The sequence below is a fragment of the Gopherus flavomarginatus genome, chromosome 1, assembly GCF_025201925.1.
Source record: "Gopherus flavomarginatus isolate rGopFla2 chromosome 1, rGopFla2.mat.asm, whole genome shotgun sequence".
In the NCBI taxonomy this organism is placed as follows: domain Eukaryota; kingdom Metazoa; phylum Chordata; order Testudines; family Testudinidae; genus Gopherus; species Gopherus flavomarginatus.
Genome location: NC_066617.1, coordinates 129562155 through 129587478, shown reverse-complemented (window position 1 = coordinate 129587478; position 25324 = coordinate 129562155). Strand labels below are relative to the sequence as shown.

Below are 25324 nucleotides of genomic sequence, written 5' to 3'. Positions count from 1 at the left end.
CCTGCTTCTGGCAGTTAGAGGCTATAGACACCCAGAACATGGGGTTGCATCCCTGACCATCTTGGCTAACAGCCACTGATGGACCTAACCCCCATGAACTTATCTAATTCCCCTTTGAATCCAGTTATACTTTTGGCCTTCACAAGACCCTTTGGCAATGAGTTCCACAGGCTGACTGTGCATTGGTGAAGAAATTACTTGTTTGTTTTAAACCTGCTGCCTACCAATTTCATTGGGTAATCCCTGGTGCTTGTATTATGTGAAGGAGTAAATACCACTTGCTTATTCACTTTCTCCATACCACTCATGATTTCACAGACCTCTATCATATCTCCCCTTATTCATCTCTTTTCTAAGCTGAAAAGTCCTAGTCTTTTTAATACCTCAGCATATGGAAGTTATTCCATACCTTTAATCATTTTTGTTGTCCTTCTCTATACCTTTTCCAATTCTAATATCTTTTTTGAGATGGGGTGACCAGAACTGCACTCAGTATCCAAGGTGTGGGCATACCATGGATTTATATAGTGACATTATGATATTTACTGTCTTATTACCTATTGCTTTCCTAACAGTTCCCAACATTGTATTAGCCTTTTTTGACTGCTACTGCGCATTGAGCAGATATTTTCGGAAAGCCATCCACAATGACTCTAAGAACGCTTTGTTGAGTTGTAACACCTAATTAGCCTGTCCCACTGATTTATCATTCTTCCACCAAGTTTACGTGATGCCTATTATATCAATGTCCCATTTAATACCAGTCACTCAAGTTCACCCTTACTAGTATTCAGATTTCTAGTATTTGTATACAAGCACTTATAAAGTTTGTCAAGTTTTAGCTGTCTGCCATTATGTGATGTAACTGAATAGAATGGTTTCATTTGACTATTTCTCTTCAGCTCCTACCTGTACTTTAGCAACTTCTATCCTCTCCTCTTTACTAGGATATAGAGAATCCCTGTTAAAGATCCTCTCCAATGGATGTTTCTGTCCAAACCGTGCGCTCCTCTGCACTGTCAGCTTTCTTGCAGCCCTTAGATTGTAGAGGAGTTTTTAAACTTTTTAATTTTACATGTTAGCAATCTGATTCCATTTTGGTTTATGTGGAGCCTATATAGCAAGGATGCCAAATCTTTGCCAAAAGATTCCATAGAAAACCTAAACCTCTCCTTCCTACACCATCATCTCATCCACGCATTAAGACCCTGCAGCTCTGCCTAACTGGCCCTGTGCATGGAACTGCAAGCCTGCTACCATGAATGTCCTGGACTTTTAGGCAAGAGACCTAGCAGCCTAAATTTGACTTTCAAGATCTCTCTCGTACCTTTCCCTGCTATCTATGTGTACCATGACACCAGCTCCTCCCCAGCACTGCACATGAGCTTGTCTAGACGTCTCGAGATACCCACAACCTTCGCACAAAACAGGCAGTTCACCATGCCATTCTCCTGGTCATCACAAACCCAGCTAGCTAATCATCAAATCCCTCATTACTATTATCTGTCTCTTTCTAATAACTAGGATTCCATGTGAGAGGATACCATGACACCATCTGGAAGAAGGGTCCCAACTTTGGGATTGTTTCCCTCCATTCCACTTTGATGTTCTCCTTCCCTAAGGCTTTCATCCTCCTCAACAGCACAGAGGCTGAGAGAATGCGGGTGGGACTGATATGTCCCAGAAAGTCTCATCTATGTGCCTCTTTCTCTGTCTTCCTCAGCGACTCCAGTTCAACCACTCTGGTCTTCAGAGCCCGCACCTGCTCTGAGGGCCACAACCCCCTGCACTGAATGCACACATACACCACCACATGTAATCATACATGCTGTATTCAGTACAACAAACAGGACAGCCCCCTACTCTGCTGCTGGACTTTTGCCTGAATTCTTTTTACTCCTGCAGCTTTTTTTGTTTTTGTTTCCTATTTCTGTCAAAAGCTGACTTAGCACTTCAGCAAACTCTGGTTCCAGGTGCATTGCCAGTGACTTCCACCAGTTCAGTGGTTTTACTTTCTTTAAAACTTCAGCAGCAAATATGTACTGCTTAATTGTTTTAAATTTACATTATCTTCATAAATTATAGTAAATTTAGGCCTTAACATAAGTTGCCTGAATTTAAATTTAAATTTTAAATAGTTTTTTTAAAAAAGCTACATTTCAATAAAATCTGATTTTAAACAAAAAACTGATTTTAATGTGTTTTTAAAGCACTGATTTTTATCCATCCTGCTTACAATCAATTTCATGTTTTTCTACACATGCACTGTGCTGCAGTTTACTAAACTGCAAAAGGAATGTTTAAAAATTGTGGTTTCTTTTAAAAAGTCACCTTTTATTAGTCTTGCAGGTTCTGTAACCCTAACCCTCCTTTTCCTTGAAAAAACACAAACATTTAAATATAAATACTCATACGGTCTGTGCTTTGTTTCCTATCAAGAGTGCAAATAGCATAAGAATTTTTTTTTAAAGTAAAATGAAAAAATAAATCAATTATCTGTGTACAAAGCCCAGCTAAAAGAGGATGAGTGAAAAAGAAAAGGTCTGTGGCTTGATGACATAGCAAGTAAGGAAGCAGGTAGACAGCTGATTCTATTTACAGCATATAAACACAAAGATAAATTTATCAGTATCATCCTACATGCCATAACTGGATATAAGTAAACATCTCAACATTATAATACCAACTAATATTAAACAAATATTACCATTATTAAACTCAGAATGCACCATTCAGCTTTTCTTTTGAACTTGGCTCTGTGGAAGCAGTGTATTATTCTGCCTCGCTCAAAATCCAGGTTTAGGAGCAGGCGAATAAGGGAGATCAGGCATATAATCATGATACTTTGGATCACATGGGGATGCAGTGAGCTACATGAGCTAGAGATGCTATGTTTAACTACAGAGCATCATGTGAACTGACTTTGAGAAAGCTTATTGTCCTCACAAACCCCACCTGGATCAGATGGTCACAGGACCCAGATTATTCCAATACCATATACTAATTGCTTATGGAATGATCTTGTAAGAAATGTACATACTACAATGATAACATTTTGTGAACTAAAAACTGTACTTGCCTTCTGAGGACTGGGAACTACAGGGTAGTAATGCTTCTTCTCCTGACTCTTTGTGACCCCTTAGAATTTAATAGCATAGGGGAAAAAAAACCAGTAAAATTTAAAAACACAATACACAGTATACTTGGTATTCAAATTAAAGCAGTACATGAAACAGAGTAAAACATGTCACAATTCTGAACACATGACAAAGTTATATATGTTTGATCCTTTTGCATCAGAAAAACTGAATTCCTACTGCTAAATAGCAATGACCTGTGTGGTATTGCTTTGTGCCAAGACAATCCCACTTTCTGTGGCATCAGGTGAAAGATTTAGCTCCACTTATTCGCCAGTTTTGTTTAGGTTATATTTTACACCTAGCGACAGAAGCTGGAGCAACAGAAAACACACGGAATTAGACCATACTTCTCTATCATGAGGCAGCGAGGAATGCACTTCATCTAAAATCTGTCCAGGCACATGACACACCAGGATGGGCAATCCTAATGCGCAAGGGGACCCATGTTTGATCTGCAGATTGGTGAAGCAGAGCTGGCTAGGCCCACGTCTGAGGAAAGTCACATAAATGCCTCCAAGCACCTCAGGATGGCTCTGTATTCCCTTCTTCCCAACTTAAAGAGTAGTAAATTCCATGCAAACTTCTGCCAGGAAGGGTAGAGAACTAAGGTTCTTTTCTTGTGTCTCTATGGAAAAGCTACCTCTATATTCTCTAGGATGTGTTTTGTGGTTGTGGATGTGTTTCTCTCTCATTCTCAGCCCCAGTTACCAAGGGAATCGGGATAGTTCACTGAAATGGGCCCCATCTCTGGCTGAAAAAAGTTCGGGGGAACATATCCACTCTGTTAGACTGATAGCCACGGAGGAACTTCACCCAACCTGCTGTTGAGACATCAGAGAATTACTACCTCTCCTGATATATATGGCTGGTCAGGCACTGGGGACTGGCAACAGGTGGGTTGGACAGTCATCTTTGCTGGAGGAGGGTTATGTTCCCTTTGACATTCAGTAGGTGTCTGTGGCTGGAGAATCCAGTAAAGTCATGAAGCTGTTACGGTGTCCATACCACTTACAGATGAAGTCAATACTGGTTGTCCATTTATGTACCTTACCACCTATTGAACTTTGCCAAATTGTTACAGAGGGAGCAACTGTGTATCATTCCCTACAGTACCATGAGACCTTAAGATAAGAACACAAACTAATTCACAGAAACTGAACAAACTCCTCGGGGTGAGAAAAGGAGTTTCGGCTAGCTGGATTTACCACTGCATAATTTTACACTGATGGAGAAATGATTGAACAGCTCAAGTAAAAAGTAAAGATAACCATGATCTTCTATTAACATCCACATGGAAGCAAATAGAGTTAAGGCTGCAAAATGTTTTGTTTCAAATTTTAACATTGAATTTTCACTCAAATAACTGTGTAAGAAAGCCCCTTTTAGCAAGATTTGGCAATATGAAAACTGTACATAGGTCATAGAATAAATACTGTCAACTAGGTTGAGGTCTCATGGTGTAGTATGGTAACAGCGACTGACTGGTGCCTCTTATCCAAGCCAATCTGCATGTGCTGATCAAGTGCATAAGAATGAAATAGACACAGGAATTTCAAGTGGGAGGCAGCAACTTAATAAAGTTTTAACTTGAATATCAGGTATTTACTCAGGTCCATCATAGTGCCTCTTGCTAAATAAGTATTCAGGTTTGACCCCCATCTTGTGCTGCCTCAGGTGGTTAACTGGTGCTGTGCGACCAAACACCCGTCTGTTCCTTTTCTACTGCAGAGACTCCGAAGTAGAGGGGAGGAGGGAACGGAGGGTGAGTAGTGGAGCACCCACAGGGAAACATCAAGGAACCTACATTACTGCACACAGTGAGTAACTTTTTCTTCGAGTGCTGTCCCTGTGGGTGCTCCACTTTAGGTGACTTCAAAGCAGTGCCCTCTGGTGGAAGAACAGGGCTTTGGAGTTGAAGGAGTAAGAGAAGACAGTACAGTGAGCACAAAGAAGGCATCGGATGTTGCCTGTTGTTGTAATGCGTAATGCTGCATGAATGTACGGACTGAGGCCCAGGTTGCAGCCCTACAGATGTCAGTGATGGGCATGTTGTTAAGGAAAGCAACAGAGATCGAGAGGGCTCTGGTGGAATGTGTGCGAATCCCCACGGGGGTTGCCGGTCACACTGATGGTAGCATAATTTTATGCAATTGGAGATCTGCTTGCAGAGCCTGTGCTTGGCTATGGCACTCTCTTTGGAGCATTCAGTGATGGAGATCACTAGTCTGGGTGATTTATTAAATGGTCTTGTTGAGAGTATGAAGTGTGGTGTGTTTTTTATTGTCATGAGGTTTAGGGTAGAATGTCAGTAGGTAAATGGGTTGATGAAGGTGGAAGGTTGAGACGACTTTAGATAAAAACTTGGGGTGCAGTCTCAGGATACTTTATCTTTAAAAAAGACTGTATATGGGGGTCTGCCATGAAAGCACTCAACTCTCCTACATGTCTGGCAGACGTAGTGGCCTCTAGAAATGCCACCTTCATGGAAAGGTGTAGGAGTGAGCATGTAGCCATAGGTTCAAGTAGGGAACTAGTGAGGACCCCAAGGAGGCGGAGGGATAGCTCAGTGGTTTGAGCATTGGCTTGCTAAACCCAGGGTTGTAAGTGCAATCCTTGAGGGGGCCATTTAGGGATCTGGGGCAAAAATCTGCTTGGGGATTGGTCCTGCTTTGAGTAGCAGATTGGACTAGATGATCTCCTGAGGTCCCTTCCAACTCTGATATTCTATGATTTATGGACTAGGTTGAGGCCCTACAAGAGCTAGAGATGCTATGTTTAACTACAGACATCACGTGAATTGGCTTTGAGAAAGCTTGTTTTCCTCACACACCTCACTTGGACCAGATGGTCACAGGACCCAGATTAGTCCAATACCATATACTAATCGCTTACGGAATGATCTGACACAGTAGAGACTCATGAGATGGGTCCCTGAAGACAGATGGAGAGGGAGAGCGGGTAGGGGGGTTGAAAAGAAAGGGGATGGAGTAATCAGTTCATACAATTTCTAGCACCCTTTGGTTGGATGTGATGGTTTTCCAGACTGGATAAATGGTCAAGAGAGAGTAGATGTCTCCAGCACAGACAGACATGGGGTTCTCGGGCTCTTGGCCAAGGCTTCAAATTTTGTTGCCTGGATGTTGATGGCCACAACAAAGCTACAGGAGGACTAGGCTGGGTCGCCTTGATGGCCTCTGTTTGCAGCCCTGTGACTCATACTGCTGATGTTGTGAATATGGAGTAAGACAGAAATGTTGAGGAGCGTTTAACAACTAGGCGTATAGATCCCCAGAGATCGCAATGTGGCTCGTGAATCTTTGAGCATGTGAAGAGTCTCATCAGTCTTTTCGGCAAAGAGTTTGGGCCCTTCAAATGGTAAGTCTTCGACTGTGGATTGTACTTCCTTAGGAAAGCTGGAAAGATGGAGCTAGGAGGCCTTTTGCATCACCTCTGCAGTTGCCACTGATCTTGCAGCTGTGTTTGCAGAGTCCAGTGCAACTTGAAGGGCTGTTCTGGAGATCAGTTGTCCCTCTCATACAAGTGCTGCGAATTGTTCTCTCTTGTCTTCTGGAATAAAATCAATAAATTCAGAAAAACTTTGTGTAGTTATTGTAATGACATTTTGCCAGAGAGGAATTGTAATTAGCTATGTGGAGGTGCAGTATAGCCGAAGAGCAAGACTTGTGGACAAAATGGTCGAGGCTTTTCCAGTCCTTATCATAAAGTGTGGTCTTGGGCTGTTGTCTGCCACGTTCACGGACTGCATCGACCACCAGTGAATTGGGTGTCGGATGGAAGAAGAGGACTCCATCTCTAGAGAGATGTCCAGAGAGCTAGCCACTCTTTTAAATAGGTTCGAATTCATCCCCTGTATCAGGGGGAGAAGGCATAACAGTGTTGTTTGGGGAGGATGACAGGTGGGTAGGTGGTGCCCCTTCCTGGTATGTTGGTTCTTCCTCCTCTTCCTCTCCTTCTCCAGCCAGTTCCAGAAGTCCAGGCACCAAAGATGCAGGTGATTGCTATGTGCTGAGTCTAGAAGTGGTGGGTAATCCTTGTTGTGAGGGGTAAATTGCCCATGGGTTCCAGTATGCCCATTGGGGTGGGACAGACATAGGTGGACCCCAGGGTTAGCCATACCACTGTAGATGTTTGGATCAGCGTAGTATGTCCCGAAAGGATCCTGATTTGAGTGGCTCATGGTGGGCAGGAGATTGCGGAGGAGAATCTATTTGTCCCTCCTCGTTGTCCTCATCCTCACTCGAAAAAGGTGGCGCAGAGCATAATAGAATGGCAATGAGACTCTGTGCCAAATGTGCTGGGATCATGTCAGGGCCGAGGATGGCACAGTCAGGCGTAGATCTGATTAAGAGATCTTTGTGCCGTATGAGCTGATGTGGTGTCTGCATGATCTGCACCAGGGGCTGTTATTGCAGCAGTGTCGGGAGCCACGGCACATATGTCGGCACTGTAGGCTGTGCCGGTGTGTACACAGAACGTCCACTGAGGTTCGAGGACTGAGCCACGGTCTGCACTGGTGCTGCGCTGCTGTGTGTTGATTGTGGCTTTGGCTGAGTCGGAGCCGAGGCCTGGGGTTTTGATTTCTCCTTAGCACCTGTGTCTGAGTTGGCTCTTTAGAGTCCTTAGCTCTCACGGTACTGGTGGTGCCAGATGGTCCCACTCTCTCAGCTCCAGGCACTGAAGGTGCAGTCGGTGCCAATGCAGTTTGCTTGATTGCAGAATGGCACTTTGTGGCTGATTTGGGGATGTAGTTACCCACTTTTTAAGACCTTTTTTAGTGGGTTCATCACAAGTCTGTATGGTAGGAGGGACCCTTATCAGAAGCCATGGTTGGCGAGGCTTGTCCAGGAGAAGTCCAGGCTTCAGGCTCAGAAGCAGGCCTGAGACACTTCTCCATTTGAAGGAGTTTGACTTGCAAGTCTCTAGCCTTTCTTGAAAGCTAGAGTAGTAGAAATGGGATGATATTTAATAGTGCAAAGTGCAAGGTCATGCACTTGGGGACTAACAACAAGAATTTTTGCTATCAGCTGGACACTTATTAGTTGGAAGTGACATAGGAGGAGAAAGTCTTGGGTGTACTGGTTGATCACAGGATGACTATGAGCTGCCTATGTGATGCAGCTGTGAAAAAGGCATCCTAGGATCATATTAGCATCAGGCAAGATATTTCCAGTAATGATTGAGAAGTGTTATTACCACTATACAAGGCACTGGTGAGACCTCACTGGGAATACTGTGTGCAGTTCCGGTCTCCCATGTTTAAGAAAGATGAATTCAAACTGGAACAGATGCAGAGAAGGGCTACTAGTATGATCAGAGGAATGGAAAACCTACCTTATGAGGAGACTCAAAGAGCTTGGCTTGGCTAACCAAAAGAAGTCTGAGGGGAGATATGTTTGCTCTCTATAAATACATCAGAGGGACAAATACCACAGAGGGAGATGAATAATTTAAGTGCCAGTGCTGATACAAGAATAAATGGATATAAATTGGCCATCAACATGTTTAGAGTTGACGTTAGACAAAGGTTTCTAACCCTCTGAGGAGTGAAGATCTGCAACAGCTTTCTGGAGCAGCAGGGGCAAAAAATCTAACTGGTTTGAAGGGTGTGTTTGATAAGTTCATGGAGGGGATGGTATGATGAGACTACCTACAATGGCATACGACCAATTTGTGACTGCTAGCAGCAAATATCGCCAGCAGCTAGAGACGGGACATGAAATGGGGAGGGTTCCAAATTACTACAGTGAATTCTCTCTTAGGTGTCTGGCTGGTGGGTCTTGTTGACTTGCTCAGGGCTAACTGATCACTATACCTGGGGTTGGGAAGGAATTTTCCCCAAGATCAGAGTGGCAGAGACCCTGGGGGGGTTTCACCTTCCTCTGCAGCATGGGGCATGAGTCACTTGCAGATTTAAAATTAGAGTAAAGGGTGGATTCCCTGTAACTTGAAGTCTTTAAATCATGATTTGAAGACTTCAGTATTTCAGCCAGAGGTTCTGTGTTTATTACAGCAGTAGGTGGCTGAGGTTCTGTGGCCTGTGATGTGCAGGAGATCAAAAACCTAGATGATTATGATGGTCTGTTCTGGTCTTATATCTATGATTCAACTAATTGCACAGAGTTTGTATTTTCTAGCCCCGTTTTTCTCGTTAATCTTTTTTTAAATGAATAGCTTTATACTAATGATATTCCTAATTAAGATAAAAAATAAGATGCAGATTCACATCACCAATTACTTACAACACTACAGTGTTGGTTGATACAATGTACTCCAGTTCTTTGGTCCATGGATTGATGAAACTAAACCATTGACTCATCAATGTAATGAAAGTTCCATCTTTTGCTCTGAATTTGTAGGAGTTTGTAAATACTTTTTCTTTACTCTGCAACACTAAATAAGAAAAAACATAAGCAGCTCATCCTGAGCTGTATACACAGGACGACACAACCAACTTTAAAAATTTGTTTTGATAACTACGTTTTGGTAGCCACACAACCAATAAAACAGTTTCAATTTTATACAGTGTCAACAATGTGCTTGGTACTTTCCAGATAAGCACAAAGTCTGGATTCCAATTAAATTTCAAACTTAGCCATCTGATCAGACATGAAGCATTACCTGGGCTCTTGCAAGTTAACAGTGGGAAGATCTGAGGCTTGCTGGTTCTTTAAATTCAATATTTAATTACATGACTACTATCTGCTATACAGGACCTCTGCTTCATTCAGTGCACAGAGTGGACAGAGATTGAGGCAGAGCGTTAAGGGAACAGAAAGAATATTCTCTTGTGTTTAAGCCACTGGACGGGATCCAGGACAGAGGGCCCTACTACAGATATTATATGTGACACAAGGCAATACTTAATAAGGGCCTTATTTCTAACATTTCCTAACTCGAGTACTTGATTTTCTTTTCTTTTAACATCGCATTTGTATGTATAGGTGAGTCTCATCTTACGCACATTTAAACATGCACGAATTCAGCTTTGCGCAGTTAGCAAAAACAAAAAAAAAAAAAAAAAAAAAAAAAGAGAAAAATAATTGAAATACTGTACATGTAGTGTGGGCGATTCCACCCACCATTACACTCAATGTTATTTTGGCTATATGCAATTTTCGCTTTACGCGATGACAGCGGAATGTAACCCTAGCTTAACATGAGACTCGCTTGTAATTTATATAGGGAAGTACCAAGCATTTCATACCTGCTTTGTGTTTATCAGCTAGATGATTGTGATCATCTTGATGGAAGTACTCATAACAAGAAGTTCCTAGAAGCTCTTGCGGCAGATACCCTAAAATTGCTGTTGCACTGTTAGGCAATAAGAAGAGAGCATTCACACATAATTAAAAACACTTAATTCAGCAAATTATGCCAATATCATACAAAACAGAAAACGCATATTTAAAGGGGATGTTTATTTGCGTTTGAAAACAAAATTCTACCACAACAGGTACAGATCTAAGCAAGAATAAAAAATAAACGATGGTTAAGCAGTAGATTACCTTGAATCTATCAATAGAAATAAGATATTAATTTTGTTATGTTAGCCAGTACCGTCAGACACAAAATAGTTCAAACCCATATTTCGCAGAGAACATTTGTATCATGTACACATTTAAACAATTAGTATGTACTGCACTGTTAGTTCTACAAGTTAGCTCACTATACAGAGAAGAAGCTGATTTAAATTATTTAGAAATCCCACCGTTCAATGAATCTTAAAAAAATGGGTATATTTTAAGTTATTGATTTGAATTCTTCTAGTGAGGATAAAGTACTTAGCTTTGTCTCCAAGTGTTACAAGTCAATATTACTTGAAATAATGGTGTTTTAACAGTTACTTTAATTCTATATTAACAGGCTTCATTCTCACAGATGAAAAGCAGAATTGTCTAGATATAGTACAGTAAAGCAACCTTATAGTATTTCTAGTTAAAGTACTGAGATAAAAAGTAAGAAAAACTGACAACTGAGTCCACCATAAAGTTTTTTTTTTTTTTTTTTTTTAACAAGCTAGTAACACATGGACAAACTCTCATGCTTATTAAATAATTTGTTGGCATAATTTAAATGTGCTGCATGAATTTTAAGAAGCAAGATCTAAATGCTAACTGCTGACACTTATGCTTAGTTTTCTCAAATTCTAATTGAGATTTGTGATGAATTAGTTTAAAAAGCACTGTGATTGACTGCTCCTCACACTAGCCCTGCAAGAGCTGAATTGGGCCAGGTGGGTCCAATTAGCTAATTAGGTTGCAGACAAGGGCACTTTAGAGGCTGGGGGCTCACCTGTGCAGGAACAGAGAGGGTATATAAAGCCAGGAAGCTGGCAACAGACAGGGGCTGCTAGGAAATTGGGAGCTGCTGGGAAAGGTTGCAGGCAGCAGTCACTCCTTGGGAAGAGTGTTTGCAGCTGGTACACCCAAGGCAAGGAGAGAAACCAGGAGTTGTAGGAAGTAGTCCAGGTAAGGAGGAGTGAGGGCTGGGAGAGGAAAGCCCAGAACTGCTGGGCTGAGGGTCTCTGGACTGGAACCTGAAATAGTGGGCAGGCCCAAGTTTTATCATCAGCCACTGATGCCATGGCAAAGGCCAGACGCAGGGAAGTCAACTGGAAGACAACCTAGGTCACTGTGGGAGTGACAGAGATTTGAAGGACCGTACCCTGGAAGGAGGGGAAGGCTCAGTAACCTAGCCAGAGGGCTGAGTCACAAAGATGATGCTGCAGTTCCTAGGACCAGAGAGGAGCTCCAAACCAGAGAGAAACACAGATAGACAGCGTGATGGTATGTGACCATGTGAAGGGGCATCAGCCTTGAGAGCTAATCCCCAAAGCGATCATGAGGAGGCATCAGATCAGTGTGAGTGATGCCTCTCTTGATAAGCATGATAACATTATGATGTGTGCTTTAATCTTGTCAATAAATTCTTTAGTGTAAGGTAATACAACACTTTTTTATATGATGTCTTACATACCCAAGTCCTGGCTCAACAAGTTTTGTTCTGCATAACAGAAAACATTAGGCAACCTACATAAGGAGTCCCTATTGGCTCTTTCTATAATAAGAAAACAAAATGCTTACCGTAGGTCTACATAAACAAATTTTCCATCCATGGCAAAGCGTGTAACAAATTCTGTTGGTTTAACCTTTATCTCACCACTCTTTTGTGGAACAATATAAGGATGCAATCTCCCAACTGCAACAAGACAGTTAAAGTTACTGCTGTCTTTTTCTGCATTCTCCTCCTCTTCCACTCCCACCTTTGTAGGAGGCCAGCTCTTCAGATAGCCAGTACAATGGATTGTACGGTACTTTTTGTGCTCTAATTAAAAAAAGTGAAAAAGAAGAGTTAAATTCCCAAATGAAAATTCATTTTAAATTCCTTTTCCAGCTGTTATGTTTTGTGCCTACATACAGGTCTGAGCCCTACAGAGCTGTAAATAATGTCACTGAATAGCGTCTTAAATGTTCTCACACATAAGAAAATTAAACCAACAGTTTAGTAATACATATTGCTTTCATTTACAGCAAATATTTTATGCAGTTTCTTTTGTACTGTGAATTATATTAAGCTAAAGAGACATTCTGTAACTTGAATATTTTAATCTTAAAGAAGGAGACTGAGATATGGTTATCGAAGTGTAATTGCTAAGACTAAGAAATTTTCAGCAAAATGTAAACGCTTAATTTCTGTTTCTTGAATTTATAGTATATACTGCAATTCATTCCAGTGGATCTCTCACCATTTAATTATGTAACATTCAGGAACCACTACACTCACCATGAGACAGATGCAGGACTGCAGCTAAGAAGACTATAATCATACTACACAAGAGGGAATAGATGGGGATATTTTGCCCAAAGACACCGGGGCAAACCTTTATCATTCCAAAAAGTGCCATGGGATTGTTAGTGTCCAGGCACTACAGACAGGAACTCTGGGTTTTAGAGTCCTATACAAAGATGCTTTGCCCCAAAGTAAACCCCATGGAACTCAATTTATCTACCTTTGGAAAATGAAAGGCTGAGTCATTTCCATTGGTGTTTCAACATGGGTTTTGGGGCATGTATAGATGTTTAGTTCATTAAGTCATTGTTTTCTTAGGTACTGATATATGCAGTTTCAGAATGAAATGCTGGCCCCTTTACAGACAATAGGAGTTTTGCCACTGACTTCAATATGGCCAGGATTTTACACTAAATGTTATGAAAGAGTCAGAGTAAATTAGAATAGTTCCATGGTTAATAACAAAACCAGCTTTACATTTAGCATAAAAATGAAAAATTTTGGAATCTTTGACAATTTTAGTAAACAGTGCAAAAATCTATTTTAAATATAGAATCTAAAACAAAAGCTTTGTTTAAATAAAGTGTCTAAATACACTGAAAATATGACAAGTGTTTACTATCACTCATGGAAACCAAAAAAAGCTATAAAAATATGGGATGTTAAATCAGCTAAAAATTACACTAAAGAATTAAAGAGACAAAGTGGATAAAGTAATATATTTTATTGGACCAACTTCTTTTGGTGAGACACAAGCTTTCAAACCGTGACCTGAAGAAGAGCCGTGTATGGCTCGAAAGCTTGTCTCTCTCATCAACAGAAACTGGTCCAATAAAAGATATTACTTCATCCACCTTGTGTCTCTAATTTCCGGGGCCTGACATGGCTACAATTACACTGCATATTAAAGAATTAACTTTGGTAGTTTTTATAATAAAAGGAAAAATCATACCTGATACATACAACAACAATGCATTTTTGGGAGAGGGAGAGAATTTTTTTCCCCCCACCACTTAAGTTATCCTCTCCAAAACAGAATTTTTTGCAACCCTATTAATAGTTATCTCCTTGACAGATATTTCTTCTTTGCTCCTACGCTTTGAACTGCTCCAGTTCCATTCAGTAATTTTCCTCAGGCTTCAAGATCCCACTGAATCTTTTTTTTTCCCCCCTAGGGGGATAACTAAAGCAGGTTTTTCCGAGATCATAAAAACAGGGTCTTATCATGTATATCTTATTCTCTATAATTATTCTGTGAAGTCATTGCTACCTATTTAGACCCCGTAACTGATTCAGAACTTAAATATACCATATTTAAAAACAGAAATCCTCCAACTCAGCCACACTTTGAGATACCTTTCTGCTTTGCGTTGGGCAAGCATTTATTTTCTTCCTTCACTGTGATCCTACTACACTTTATCCGACAGAAGAAGGAACGCCGAGCACCAGAATGCAGTCGAGTTGATCCAGCTTGAAAATCCATATGTACTTGCAAACCAGCTTGTAAAAGTTTAATAAGACAGTCAGAAAATGGCCTTTGGCCTACAGAGAATTATTTGCATTTAAATCATTAATATAGTCTCCCTTAATTGTACATGCAAAAATGTAAGAGTAACTACGAAAAAACTTAAATGAATTAAATAAGATGAACAAAACATGATTGTGAAAAGTGGAAGGTAACAAAATATTTTAATATACTATTCAATGCTATGCAATCTTATTTAGTAAGTTAAGATTTTAAAAACTTTCAATTTCTATTTGGTAGGGGGCAAGTTGCAAAGCCGCTCATAAAAAACACTATAAAATAGTGATCAGCTGCACAGTACATAATGTTCTTCATACTAGCAAAATAAGACTTGGTTAAATTAGGATTGACACTTAGCATTTTCAGAGAAGACAGTGACTCTTGGTATTGAAGCATTTTATCCCATGCTCGACTACATCAGGTCTTTTGTATTGACAAGACCTATCAAATACAAGAAAAAAAAAGTAGTATGCCTGGTTACAAAAAAAATTCATACCAACTCTTGGTAAATGTCTAACAATGTAAACTTCAATCATTCTTATTACCTAAAATGAGTTCCTTTCTGATGTAGCTATCAACTTGTTTGTGTATTCTAAGTAGCAGGTATGCATTCAAACATGTTTTGTTTGTATAAATCATATGAACGAGTTTGCACATATACGCATGCATGAATTTGCCTTACATAATAACTGGATTTAAAAACAAATGAAGGCATTACATTAAAAATCTGAGTATATTTAAATAGACACTTACTTTTGGCATCTATAAGCTTTTCTCTTGGTGAAGCGTCTGAAGATGATAGTTGCTCCTTCACTTTGGCAACATCTTTTGGATGCAAGTAGTCAAATAAACTTTGTCCAATCAAGCTGGCCTAGTGAAAAAATGTTAATTTAAAAGCTGTGCATCATACACACTATTCCACATCTCCTCACCAAGTAACTTAATGTTCAAGGCTGTTTTAGAAAAGGTCAGTATTCCCAGATTATCTGAATTATTCTGTCTAAATTGTAACATTTATCCATTGAATTTGCTGTCAAACAACAGCTTTGTTGAATTCTTATTTTTGTTTCAATATTTTAATTAAAAGCATATGGACCGTATAGAAATTAGTAAAAAACATGGTAGCAGAAATGCAATTCTCTCTTACCCATTAAGTTAAATGGTAAACTTGGAAAATCATAGAATGATAGAATATCAGGGCTGGAAGGGACCTCAGGAGGTCATCTAGTCCAACCCCCTGCTCAGAGCAGGACCAATCCCCAGACAGATTTTTGCCCCAGATCCCTAAATGGCCTCCTCAAGGACTGAACTCACAACCCTTGGTTTAGCAGGCCAATGCTCAAACCACTGAGCTATCCCTCCCTCCATTCATTCATGTTGTTTTCCTAGTTCTCAGTTTTTAATTTAAGGGTTGATGGTGTCTCTTACGGCTGGCCAGAAAAGGGTAACGGGGCAGACAGCCTGGTTTAAACTCTAAAAATGCTATGAGGAAAAATGGAAAAGTGGAGGGGGTTTAAAAGTAGATATGGGTGGCACAAAGGGTTCAAAAAGCTACTCATCAGCCACTGGGCAAAGCAGTTCAGGCCAGAAATTTCCTAGTAAATAACCTGCATCTTGGTAAAAGGGAAAGCACTAGACTCGTCTTCATTCTTTTTCCTTTTCCTGAACTAAAATGAGTCTAAATTGGTTGGTTTCCACACTACAGCAATACAGATGTCAGCGCATAACTATTCAATCTTAAAACTGTTGAAACTAAGCAATTAGCAAGCTGAGTTTCAATTTACTTGCACTGCTGAAATACTGGTTTTCTAAAGTTCAGAGAATCACTTCACCATCCAAAAGCCCAAATCTCTGTCAATAAAAGGTGGAAACAAGAATATCTTCAAAATATATTTTTCTCTTGAGTTGGTATGTAAATCATTTCCTGAAGATCATAGTTTTAAATTAGATGCCAATAATTGCATCAGGAATGTTCATTGCAGTTGCAGAATGCTTATAATGTCAAAGGAATGAACCTTTGGAGTAACTGTGTTGAAGAGAAAGCTAAAGCCAAAAGATTTAAAGAAATCATGCACAAGGAATAGTATTAATAACAAAACCCAAACACATTATCTAGAAACAAATTTCACTTTAATACAAAATGACTTGATTATAACTACCTGATCATAATTAAGTATCTTGCAGACTGATTCAGAGACAAAAAGAATTTTTCCTCTACCACATCCAACCACAAACAGGAACCCATCTGCAGCCTATAAATATAAAAATTAGTCTTTTACAAAATCATACAACACTGATGAAAAACAGCTATATAGAATGAGTATATTAACTAATGCACCTCTATATTTCAGGTGAATTACAATTTATTTAATAAAGAGATAGTATCAGAGGGGTAGCCGTGTTAGTCTGGATCTGTGAAAAGCAACAAAGAGTCCTGTGTCTGACGAAGTGGGTATTCACCCATGAAAGCTTATGCTCCAATATGTCTGTTAGTCTATAAGGTGCCACAGGACTCTCTCGCTTTTTAATATAAGAGATGGCAAAAAAAAAAATGATGGCAAATATTCATTTAGACCATGACACGCAGAGCTAAAAAACAAAAGTGGTTTTGGGAAAGAGCAGCTTAGCTGTAGAATAGCTAAATTTGGAGTTATTTTACAGATTCTTGCTAAGGGTATTATTACATGCAATAGAATAGGCAAACTGGGGCAAATGAAAAAATGTGATAAGAAAATATTGTAAGTAAAAACAGCTGCTTTCATAGGTTAATTTCCACATCTTTCAGTAACTGAAGTGTATACTTTGAAAACAAAATGAAGTGTAGAAAATTTGCAGGCATAGTTAATGGAAATGAAAGATGTTTTTGTATAAGTGCACACACTTAGATATTTAGATAAATACAAGAAACATCCATCTCGCACATTCATTATGCAGTTTTTATACAGATTTACGATACTCCTGGGTAGTTTGTACAAACGCCCTATTAACACATACAGTTTCCATGGCTTTTATAGAAAAATCCTGTGCATATATTCTATTGTTAGAGTTTATAAACCGAGTCTTAGCAAGGATATCACAGCACTGACTTGAAGGAAGAATGTAAGGAAAAGCCTTTTGCAGTCAACTGACGTTAAGCCAGGCTTTAAAGAGGACATCACTTGATACAGGGTTTCTTTTTACTTACCCTAAGGATTAACTGTCTCAGCTCACCATCCTGTAAAAATGAAGGCTTATATTGAACTTCTGCATAAGAACTGGTAGAACCTGCAAAACATCAAGTTATTTATAAATGTTATAAAAGAAACAAAATGTAAACCTTTGTTTCCTTTATAAACAAAGCTGCATTTTAATGAAATTCACATATAGAACATGCACACAGTGCTTTTTAACCATAAAAAATAGTTTTCTGCTTTCTATACTGGAATGTACAAATTAACTTTTCTTTTAATAAGTAACTCACTAAACAGTCATAACCTCATCTCAGGAATTCCAGACATATGCTAAAGCGCATGTGTTTGGGATAACACAAGACCAGATGTTTGCAAAAAACTGAAGAACCCTGAGGAAAGAACAAGCAAAAAGGAAACAATTTCTAGGTGGTGACCATTTTAATTAGATCTTAACCAAACTCAAGGTTATGATTTCAGTTCAAAATTAAAGAGGAGCTTTGTAAGTTATGCAAGAACTCATGCATGTTGCCAAAGTAGTATGACACCTCTCTCTCAAAAAAAAAAAATTTGTATTGAAGTATATTACTAGGATATTAATTTATAGACGACAAAAATACTCTGCCTTCATCTTTGAGATTTTTCTACACTACCCCTCATGCACAAATAACCTTGAGATGCAATAGGCAAAGTAAGTGCAAAAAGGAGTTGGTACTCAACAGCAGCAGCAATTCAGGTAACCAGTGCAAAATTGTAGAATAGATTTAAGCAAGACCACATCCACTAGCATGGAACTGTCAAACAGCACAGGCCATGACAGCCTTACTCCTGAAAAAAGTGCCCTCATACCTTTAGCAAGTGTTCAACATCTCGTTTTAGGTCTCCTCAGAAATAGTACCTCTAACAGAACGCTCCCCTTAGAAGCCCTCTACTCCAAACTCCACTGCATCTTCCCTTCCCCAAATTGGATAATATTAAACAAACCAAGAACAGTCAAAATAACTGTCAGTAACATCATCAATTTGGTTTTGTATTGCTTCTGTGTAGAACCGTTGTGTTTTTCATTTTAGAATAGATCATTTGTTACATATCATTCAGAATATCACTAAGTAATAAGGGAAGTGGTGTTTAGAAGAACTAAAGACACTTCTACCTACAAGCAAATGAGAGATTAAACATTTTTGTAGTCCTAGCTTTGACAGATGTCTAACTTTATCTGAATCCTGCCCGCATCATCAAACATTGCTTAACATATGAAAAAGGTTCCAACACTCTTCTATATCCTGAGCTCTCAGCATGACCTCTGTGTGTTAAGATCTGTAAGTTTCCCCCTTTCTAAGTACTGTTTGATGGAGCAATTCCTTCAGTCAGCGGCTTTTTGCATGTTCCCCCAGCTGCCCAATGGCACGCATGCCATGGCAGATACTCTGGCTTCATTATTTCCATCTTTTCTAGATAACTTTAGAGACAAGGGGTTGTTAAACTCTCTGATGAATCTCGGCATGTGTTATAAATGCTTTCCATTTAATACCTAGTATTTTCTCCTGAGGCATTTAGACATGTCTAAACCTTTGGTGGCTATCCAGCTTTCACATCCATACATTAGGTGGAGATAACATTTGAGTTAGATTAGCAGTTTGGTCTTGAATCAGTGGCTTTTTAATGACCAAATATTTTTTCAGCTGTTGAATGCAGCTGCCACTTTGCTAATTCATGACATTATTTCCTTTTGAATATCCCCTGGGATAAACATTTTGAAAACAGCAAGCCTATATAACTTGCACCCAAGAATCCTAAAAGAGCTGGTTGAGAAGATCTCTAAAATCACTATTAATTTTTAATAAATCATGACGACTAGAAGACTGCTAACATTGTACCCATGTTTAAAAAGGGCAAGAAAGATGTCTTGGATAACTAGTTAGTTAGTTTGACACCAATCCCAGGCAAAATAATGGAAAAGCTGATACATGATTAAAGGATGTGAATATAATTAAGATCAGTCAATGCAGCTCTACAGAAAATAAGTCTTGTCAAACAAATCTGATTTCATTTTTTGATGACACAAACTTCGTTGATGCAGACGTAGATGTATTTAGACTTTTGTGAGGCATCTGATCTCACAACGTTCTGTTTAAAAAACTAGCACTATACAATATCAGTACATTATGTTAAATGGAAGAACTGGCTAACTGACAGATCTCAAATTAGTAGTCATCAATGGGGACTCAGCATCAAATGGAAATGTTCCTAGTGGTGTTCTGCAGAGATCAGTTCTAGACCTGATGCTATTCAGTATTTTCATCAATGATCTAGAAGTAAATATAAAATCACTGCTATAAAACTTACTTGACGCAGACCACTGAAGTACCAAATAATGAGGAGGACAGGGTAATCATACAGACTGATGTGGATTGCTTGGTGACCTGGGCCCACTCAAACAAAACATGTTTGAATATAGCCAAATGCTGTAGTCTAGTTGAGGGTAAACGAAGGTAAACAGAGTTTAACCCCTTGACATTTGGGGAACATGGAGTTTAGATTAGTTTACCAATTTACTGATGGCCCAAATGGGAAATTAAGGCAGGCACACCAGTAATACTGCACTTGGCCACAAGTGGATGTGCAAGGACAGCATGCACCTGCACCTGTTACATAATCTTTGGATGTATGAAAATGAGATTAGCAAGTAGGATCAGGAAGGTGAGTTTATCTCAATATACGGCACTAGTGAGAATGATACTGGAACACTGTACTTCTGATATCCCTGCTTTAAAAAGAGATATGGAAAAATTGGAGAGGGTAAAGAAAAATGCCACAGTAATGATCTGAGGACTGGAAAAAATGCCTTATAGTGAGTGACTTTAAAGAGTTCAATCTGTCTAGTTTATGAAAACAAAGATCAAGAGGTGACTGGAATGTAGAAAATACCAGGTACTAAAGGGCCCTTTAATCTAGCAGAAAAAGGTATAACAAGAACCAACGGCTGGTAATTAAAGCCAGATAAATTCAAATTAGAAATAAGGCACTTGCTTGACCCCCCCCCCCCCATTGTCTAGAGGGAGAATACTATTGCTTTGGAGAGGATGCATCATAGGACAACAGAAAAACTGATTCTCTTGAATAAGTCACAAGAGCCAAAAGTTATTAGACTTTTATTGCAAAAGGAGAAAATTCTGATGTAACTGAGTTTAGAAGTTATTTTTTACAGTAAGAGCTTCAAAATCTAGAAGACAAGGTACAAATAAAACTAGGAGCAGCTAAGAGAATTTAAACAAAACTACTGTGTGTGTGTGTGTGTGTACACGTACGTACACACACATACATGTTGTACCTTATAGATATAACTACTGTATCACTGACAACAAATGAAGTGCATGCAAGAGTTCAAGATACACGCAAAACTACGTCTGGGGAAGAAGACTTAGATATATGGCAATACAAATAACCAACAGCAAGAGACATGAGAGTAAGTAAATCTAAAGAGCAGACATGTTGACTCGGCTGAATTTTTGTTCCTAAACTTATGTTTCAAACGTAACTGCTTCTTTGCCACAGCATTTCACTCTAGTCTTTGCTATCACATTTCTTCCTAAATAACTAAAATGTATGAACAACCTCTAAAATAACATGCAATTTCTTCAAAATTCAATCTTTTGGTAAATATATTTAGTGAACCTGAAAGTTGAATTCTCTAAGTATAGATACAGAACAGCTAACAGTTATGTAACTGTAAAGAAATTCCATTGTGTAGTTCCCATTAAAGGAATTATAAGATCAGTTTTTAACTTACCTTTTAATGATTTGAAATGCTGCACAGCCATTCGTAATACTGTAAGTTTGTCTAATTTACGTGCCATAGGATTGCACTGAGGTATCATAGCAGATAATTCTTCTATCAAGTTATTCATTTTATCTCTTCTTCGTTTTTCTGTTTGACTATGAGCTTCCCTAAGAAGAAAAGTATTTTAAGCAAAGTTCAAAATGCATACATTTTTCACTAGATTTTCCCCTGTGCTATATACATCAACATTATCAGGGGGACAGATTGTATTGTGAGAAATAACAGCATATCGAAAGAACTTCTACACAATGCACATATTTGACAGCTAATCTGACACCTGATGCACCTGAAATATGCTTTAAAAAGACCTAATCTGACACCTGATGCACCTGAAATATGCAGCAGCTGCTCATGGAAAATGGGGTGATGTGAAATTTTGAAAATAAAACCAAAGTAGCATGAACTTGCTCATAAGTGGTTGGAACAAAAGAGAAGTGGAGACTTTACATAGTGTTCTGTCTGGTCTTTCCCATAATGCTGAATTTGATTTTTACAAAAAACAACATTCCCCTCTATGTATACACTTGTGGCTGCATATTACTTTTAAGGACCAATTTTAAAGAAAATCTCTGGTTTTACAGACAAGTTAATTTTGACTTTTCTTCCAAAGCAACCAATTTTTTTGAAATATCTGGATTAGTTATCCCACAATAGTATTGTTTCTCCTTTTTTTCCCCTCTCTAAAATCTTTGCATTTGCTTCTGTCCCATCCATCTCCAGACTAAAACTTTTTTCCTGATACCAGGTAGTCATTTACTCTGTTTGCCTTTTCCTCTGTGTCTATACAACAGAAGACAGAGACGTTGCTCTAAAGTGTAGCCATAGCTTTACAGTGGCACAGCTGCACCGCAGTAGTGCTGCTAGGACAGGCGCTCTAAGCCGATGGGAGAGAGCTCTCCTGTCAATTACTCCAGTCCCCGAAAGTCTCACTAGCTATGTCAGCGGGAGAAGCTCTCCTGCTGATGTAGTGCTGTCCACACCGGCGCTTAGGTCAGTGTAACTTACATTGCTCGGGGGAGTGGCTTATTCACATCCCCAAGTGGCATAATTTATACTGATGCAGTGTGGTATATAACATAATAGACAAACAGTTGGGAGAAGTTCCCAGCTCAGTTGTATAACACCTGGAAAGCCCAATGAACAGGTAGTTTATTGCAACTGGGAATAGATGGATTCAGGGGACTGGATGGTGCAGAATGCATTTCACAGCTGCTAATGAACAAAGTTTTATGATTTGCAGGCAAGAAAGGAGATTAAGGTCACAAACAGGTTGCCCAATGATGCTTCAACAAAACAACAGTGGAGGAATATACTACAGAACCAAGCCCTAAAATATTCCTCTTGTGAACTGCATGCATAACTTTATGTTTTTTGATTAGTGAACAAAGTAAATCAAAACAAAATTAAGAACAAAATGTGAAAATTAACAAAGAACAGGATTTTATATACAGAATCTCACCAATCACTGGGACATCCATTGAGAACTGAATTTTGTGTTTAACAAGTAAACCAAACAGCAATGATAGTATATTACTAGGGACTTGTTGATTTAGTTTGACAATTACTGTTTAGATTTAAATGATCAGATATTAGTTCGAGTAAATAAAAAAGGATGTTTATTAATTATTGTATAAAAGATTTTGGTAATATGAGACCACATTACAGGACTCTGCAATTAAATCTTTGCTGAGAAGAAAGGTGACCAGCAATTTTTGTTTGTCAATGCCACAGTATGCTGATTAGTGGATTATGGATTAGAAACATTTGACTGTTAAATTACAAAGTTCTTCAAGTCACAGAGATAGATCCTCAAATTTACACCAGCTGTCCCCTTGTTTAAACATGCCATGAATACATTACATTAACTAAGATACACCTAGTAAAACCACAAGGTTGAAATTTTCAAAGCCAAGAATGGGATTTAGCTATACAATTTACACTGCAGTAAATGAAAAATTAAATCCCCAATCAACTTTGAAATTTCAGCATGAGTTTAGAAAAAAGTTTAAGAAAATTGGACATTAAGTATTTGAAAAAACTTATAACGAAACTATGAATTATGATTGTAGATTTTGGTAGATTTAGTGCCAGTAACTGGTAGAAAAATATACTTTGCCAAATTACTATACCTGAAATATTTAATTTTTACATGTTCTCCATCTTCACTCCTAGAAAAACAGAATATAATTGTACATGATATATTAACATTTTTTTAAAAAACAGTACATTAATTTAAAAAGATACAAGAAATATTGCTTTTTACTGCACAAAGTTCTAGAAGTCTCAATTCTTTAGGAACTGTTCCATAACGCAAGACCAAAACCTAATAAACTGCACTAAATTTAACTTTGAATTTTCACACAGTTTAAATATTATAGTCTAATAATAATGGAACACACAATTAGTTTAGGCCCCACATTTGGTCTACCATAAATCTTGTAATCTGGTGAGAAATATTCCACAGATTTTTAACACTCATACTACTGCCAAGAAAAACAAACCAACCACAGTTTAGGACGGACCTAAAATATTTTGTATTTTGTTCAGTCAGCACATTTTTCTAAACATAGCAGTAACATTAGTGATACAGTGTATGAAAATATAAATGAAACAAATCTATATTGTCTTCTGTCATGAGAAGCTAAGGAGAAATGGTAAACATTTGCCAATGGAATGAAAGTGGTCAGCATACAAAAATTCTGGAAAAAAAGTATTTACAAGTGTAAGAATATATTGTAGCTGGTACATTGTCACTGATCTGAATAACTTGCCCTTAACTCCCAGTCCCCCCGCCCCTCCCCATCAACCAGGAATCTTGTCCTAACCCATTCCTTACTTCCTGTAGGTCTGACTCTTACCCCCTGCATTCAAATTAGATAACTTTCTCTTCCACACTGCCTGGTCTCAGAAGGAGGTCAGTGAGAGCACAGGTTCCTTGTCTCAGTGCACAGAATGCAGCAACCCAGAGCAGCAATTGCAGGGAAAGTCCTGCTCAGTCATGAGCTGGAGAATGATCAATGCAAGTGAAATCTTCAGGGAAATTCAGCACAGCTTCTGAGCACATAATCACAGAAAAGTAGAGTTGAACAGGACCTCAAGAGATCATGTAGTCCATCTTACAGTGCTGTGGCAGGACTACATACACCCAAGCCATTCCTGATAGATGTTTGTCTAATCTGTTCTTAGAAACCTCTCATACTGGGGATTCCACAACCTCTCTTGGAAGCCTATTCCAGTACATAACTATCCTTAGATAATTTTTCCTATTATCTGTGACAGACCATACCCTTATGTTCACCACTTTTACAAAACTCTGATGCATTTTGTACAAAGTATGCCTTGTGAGGTATCATCTGAAAATTCATAATCTACTGAACATTATTGCCTTGATAGAATATGTGTAGCAACATTGTATGTAAAGTTCAAAGATTTTACTGTATGGCATTGCTGAGACATGCTCCAAGTTAATAACAGCAATCCAAACCAGTTCCTCAGCGAAAAAAGGTTAGACAGCACCTCAGTCAGATGTCAATATAATCAAGTGGACTATTACCTGGTAAGGAAGCCATTCTTTGGCAGAAAAAAGAGTGAGTGAGAAATTTACATTTTGGCAGTGGAATAGCAGGGGGCTGCTGTCCAAAACAGATTTGCAGTTGCCTGAACCCAAGCTGGAGAGGATTCTCTCAAAGATACATGCTTTAAGAAGGGGGAACAGAGGACACACATCACCTCTCCCCTCATCTTTACTCATGCATCATCAACATTTGAAAGACAAAGGAAACCTTAATGAGCTGGGGGAGACTGGTCCTTACTGAAGGAATTCAGCCAGTAAAAGCATGTG

At 38.8% G+C, this 25324-nt stretch overlaps 1 protein-coding gene across 1 annotated transcript in view; it reads right to left on the bottom strand.

Annotated features, from left to right (window-relative positions):
* The window catches only part of BMAL2 (basic helix-loop-helix ARNT like 2), a 65815-nt gene that overhangs the window by 15818 nt on the left and 24673 nt on the right, over window positions 1-25324 (bottom strand). Inside the window, exons 3-12 of the mRNA XM_050920071.1 lie at window positions 23613-23651; window positions 21433-21590; window positions 17660-17739; window positions 16635-16727; window positions 15229-15346; window positions 14307-14450; window positions 12245-12485; window positions 10366-10472; window positions 9401-9551; window positions 3080-3138 (exon numbers count right to left, since the gene is read on the bottom strand). Of these exons, the coding sequence (XP_050776028.1) occupies window positions 3080-3138; window positions 9401-9551; window positions 10366-10472; window positions 12245-12485; window positions 14307-14450; window positions 15229-15346; window positions 16635-16727; window positions 17660-17739; window positions 21433-21590; window positions 23613-23651 (1190 nt within the window). The remainder of the gene's footprint in view (window positions 1-3079; window positions 3139-9400; window positions 9552-10365; window positions 10473-12244; window positions 12486-14306; window positions 14451-15228; window positions 15347-16634; window positions 16728-17659; window positions 17740-21432; window positions 21591-23612; window positions 23652-25324) is intronic.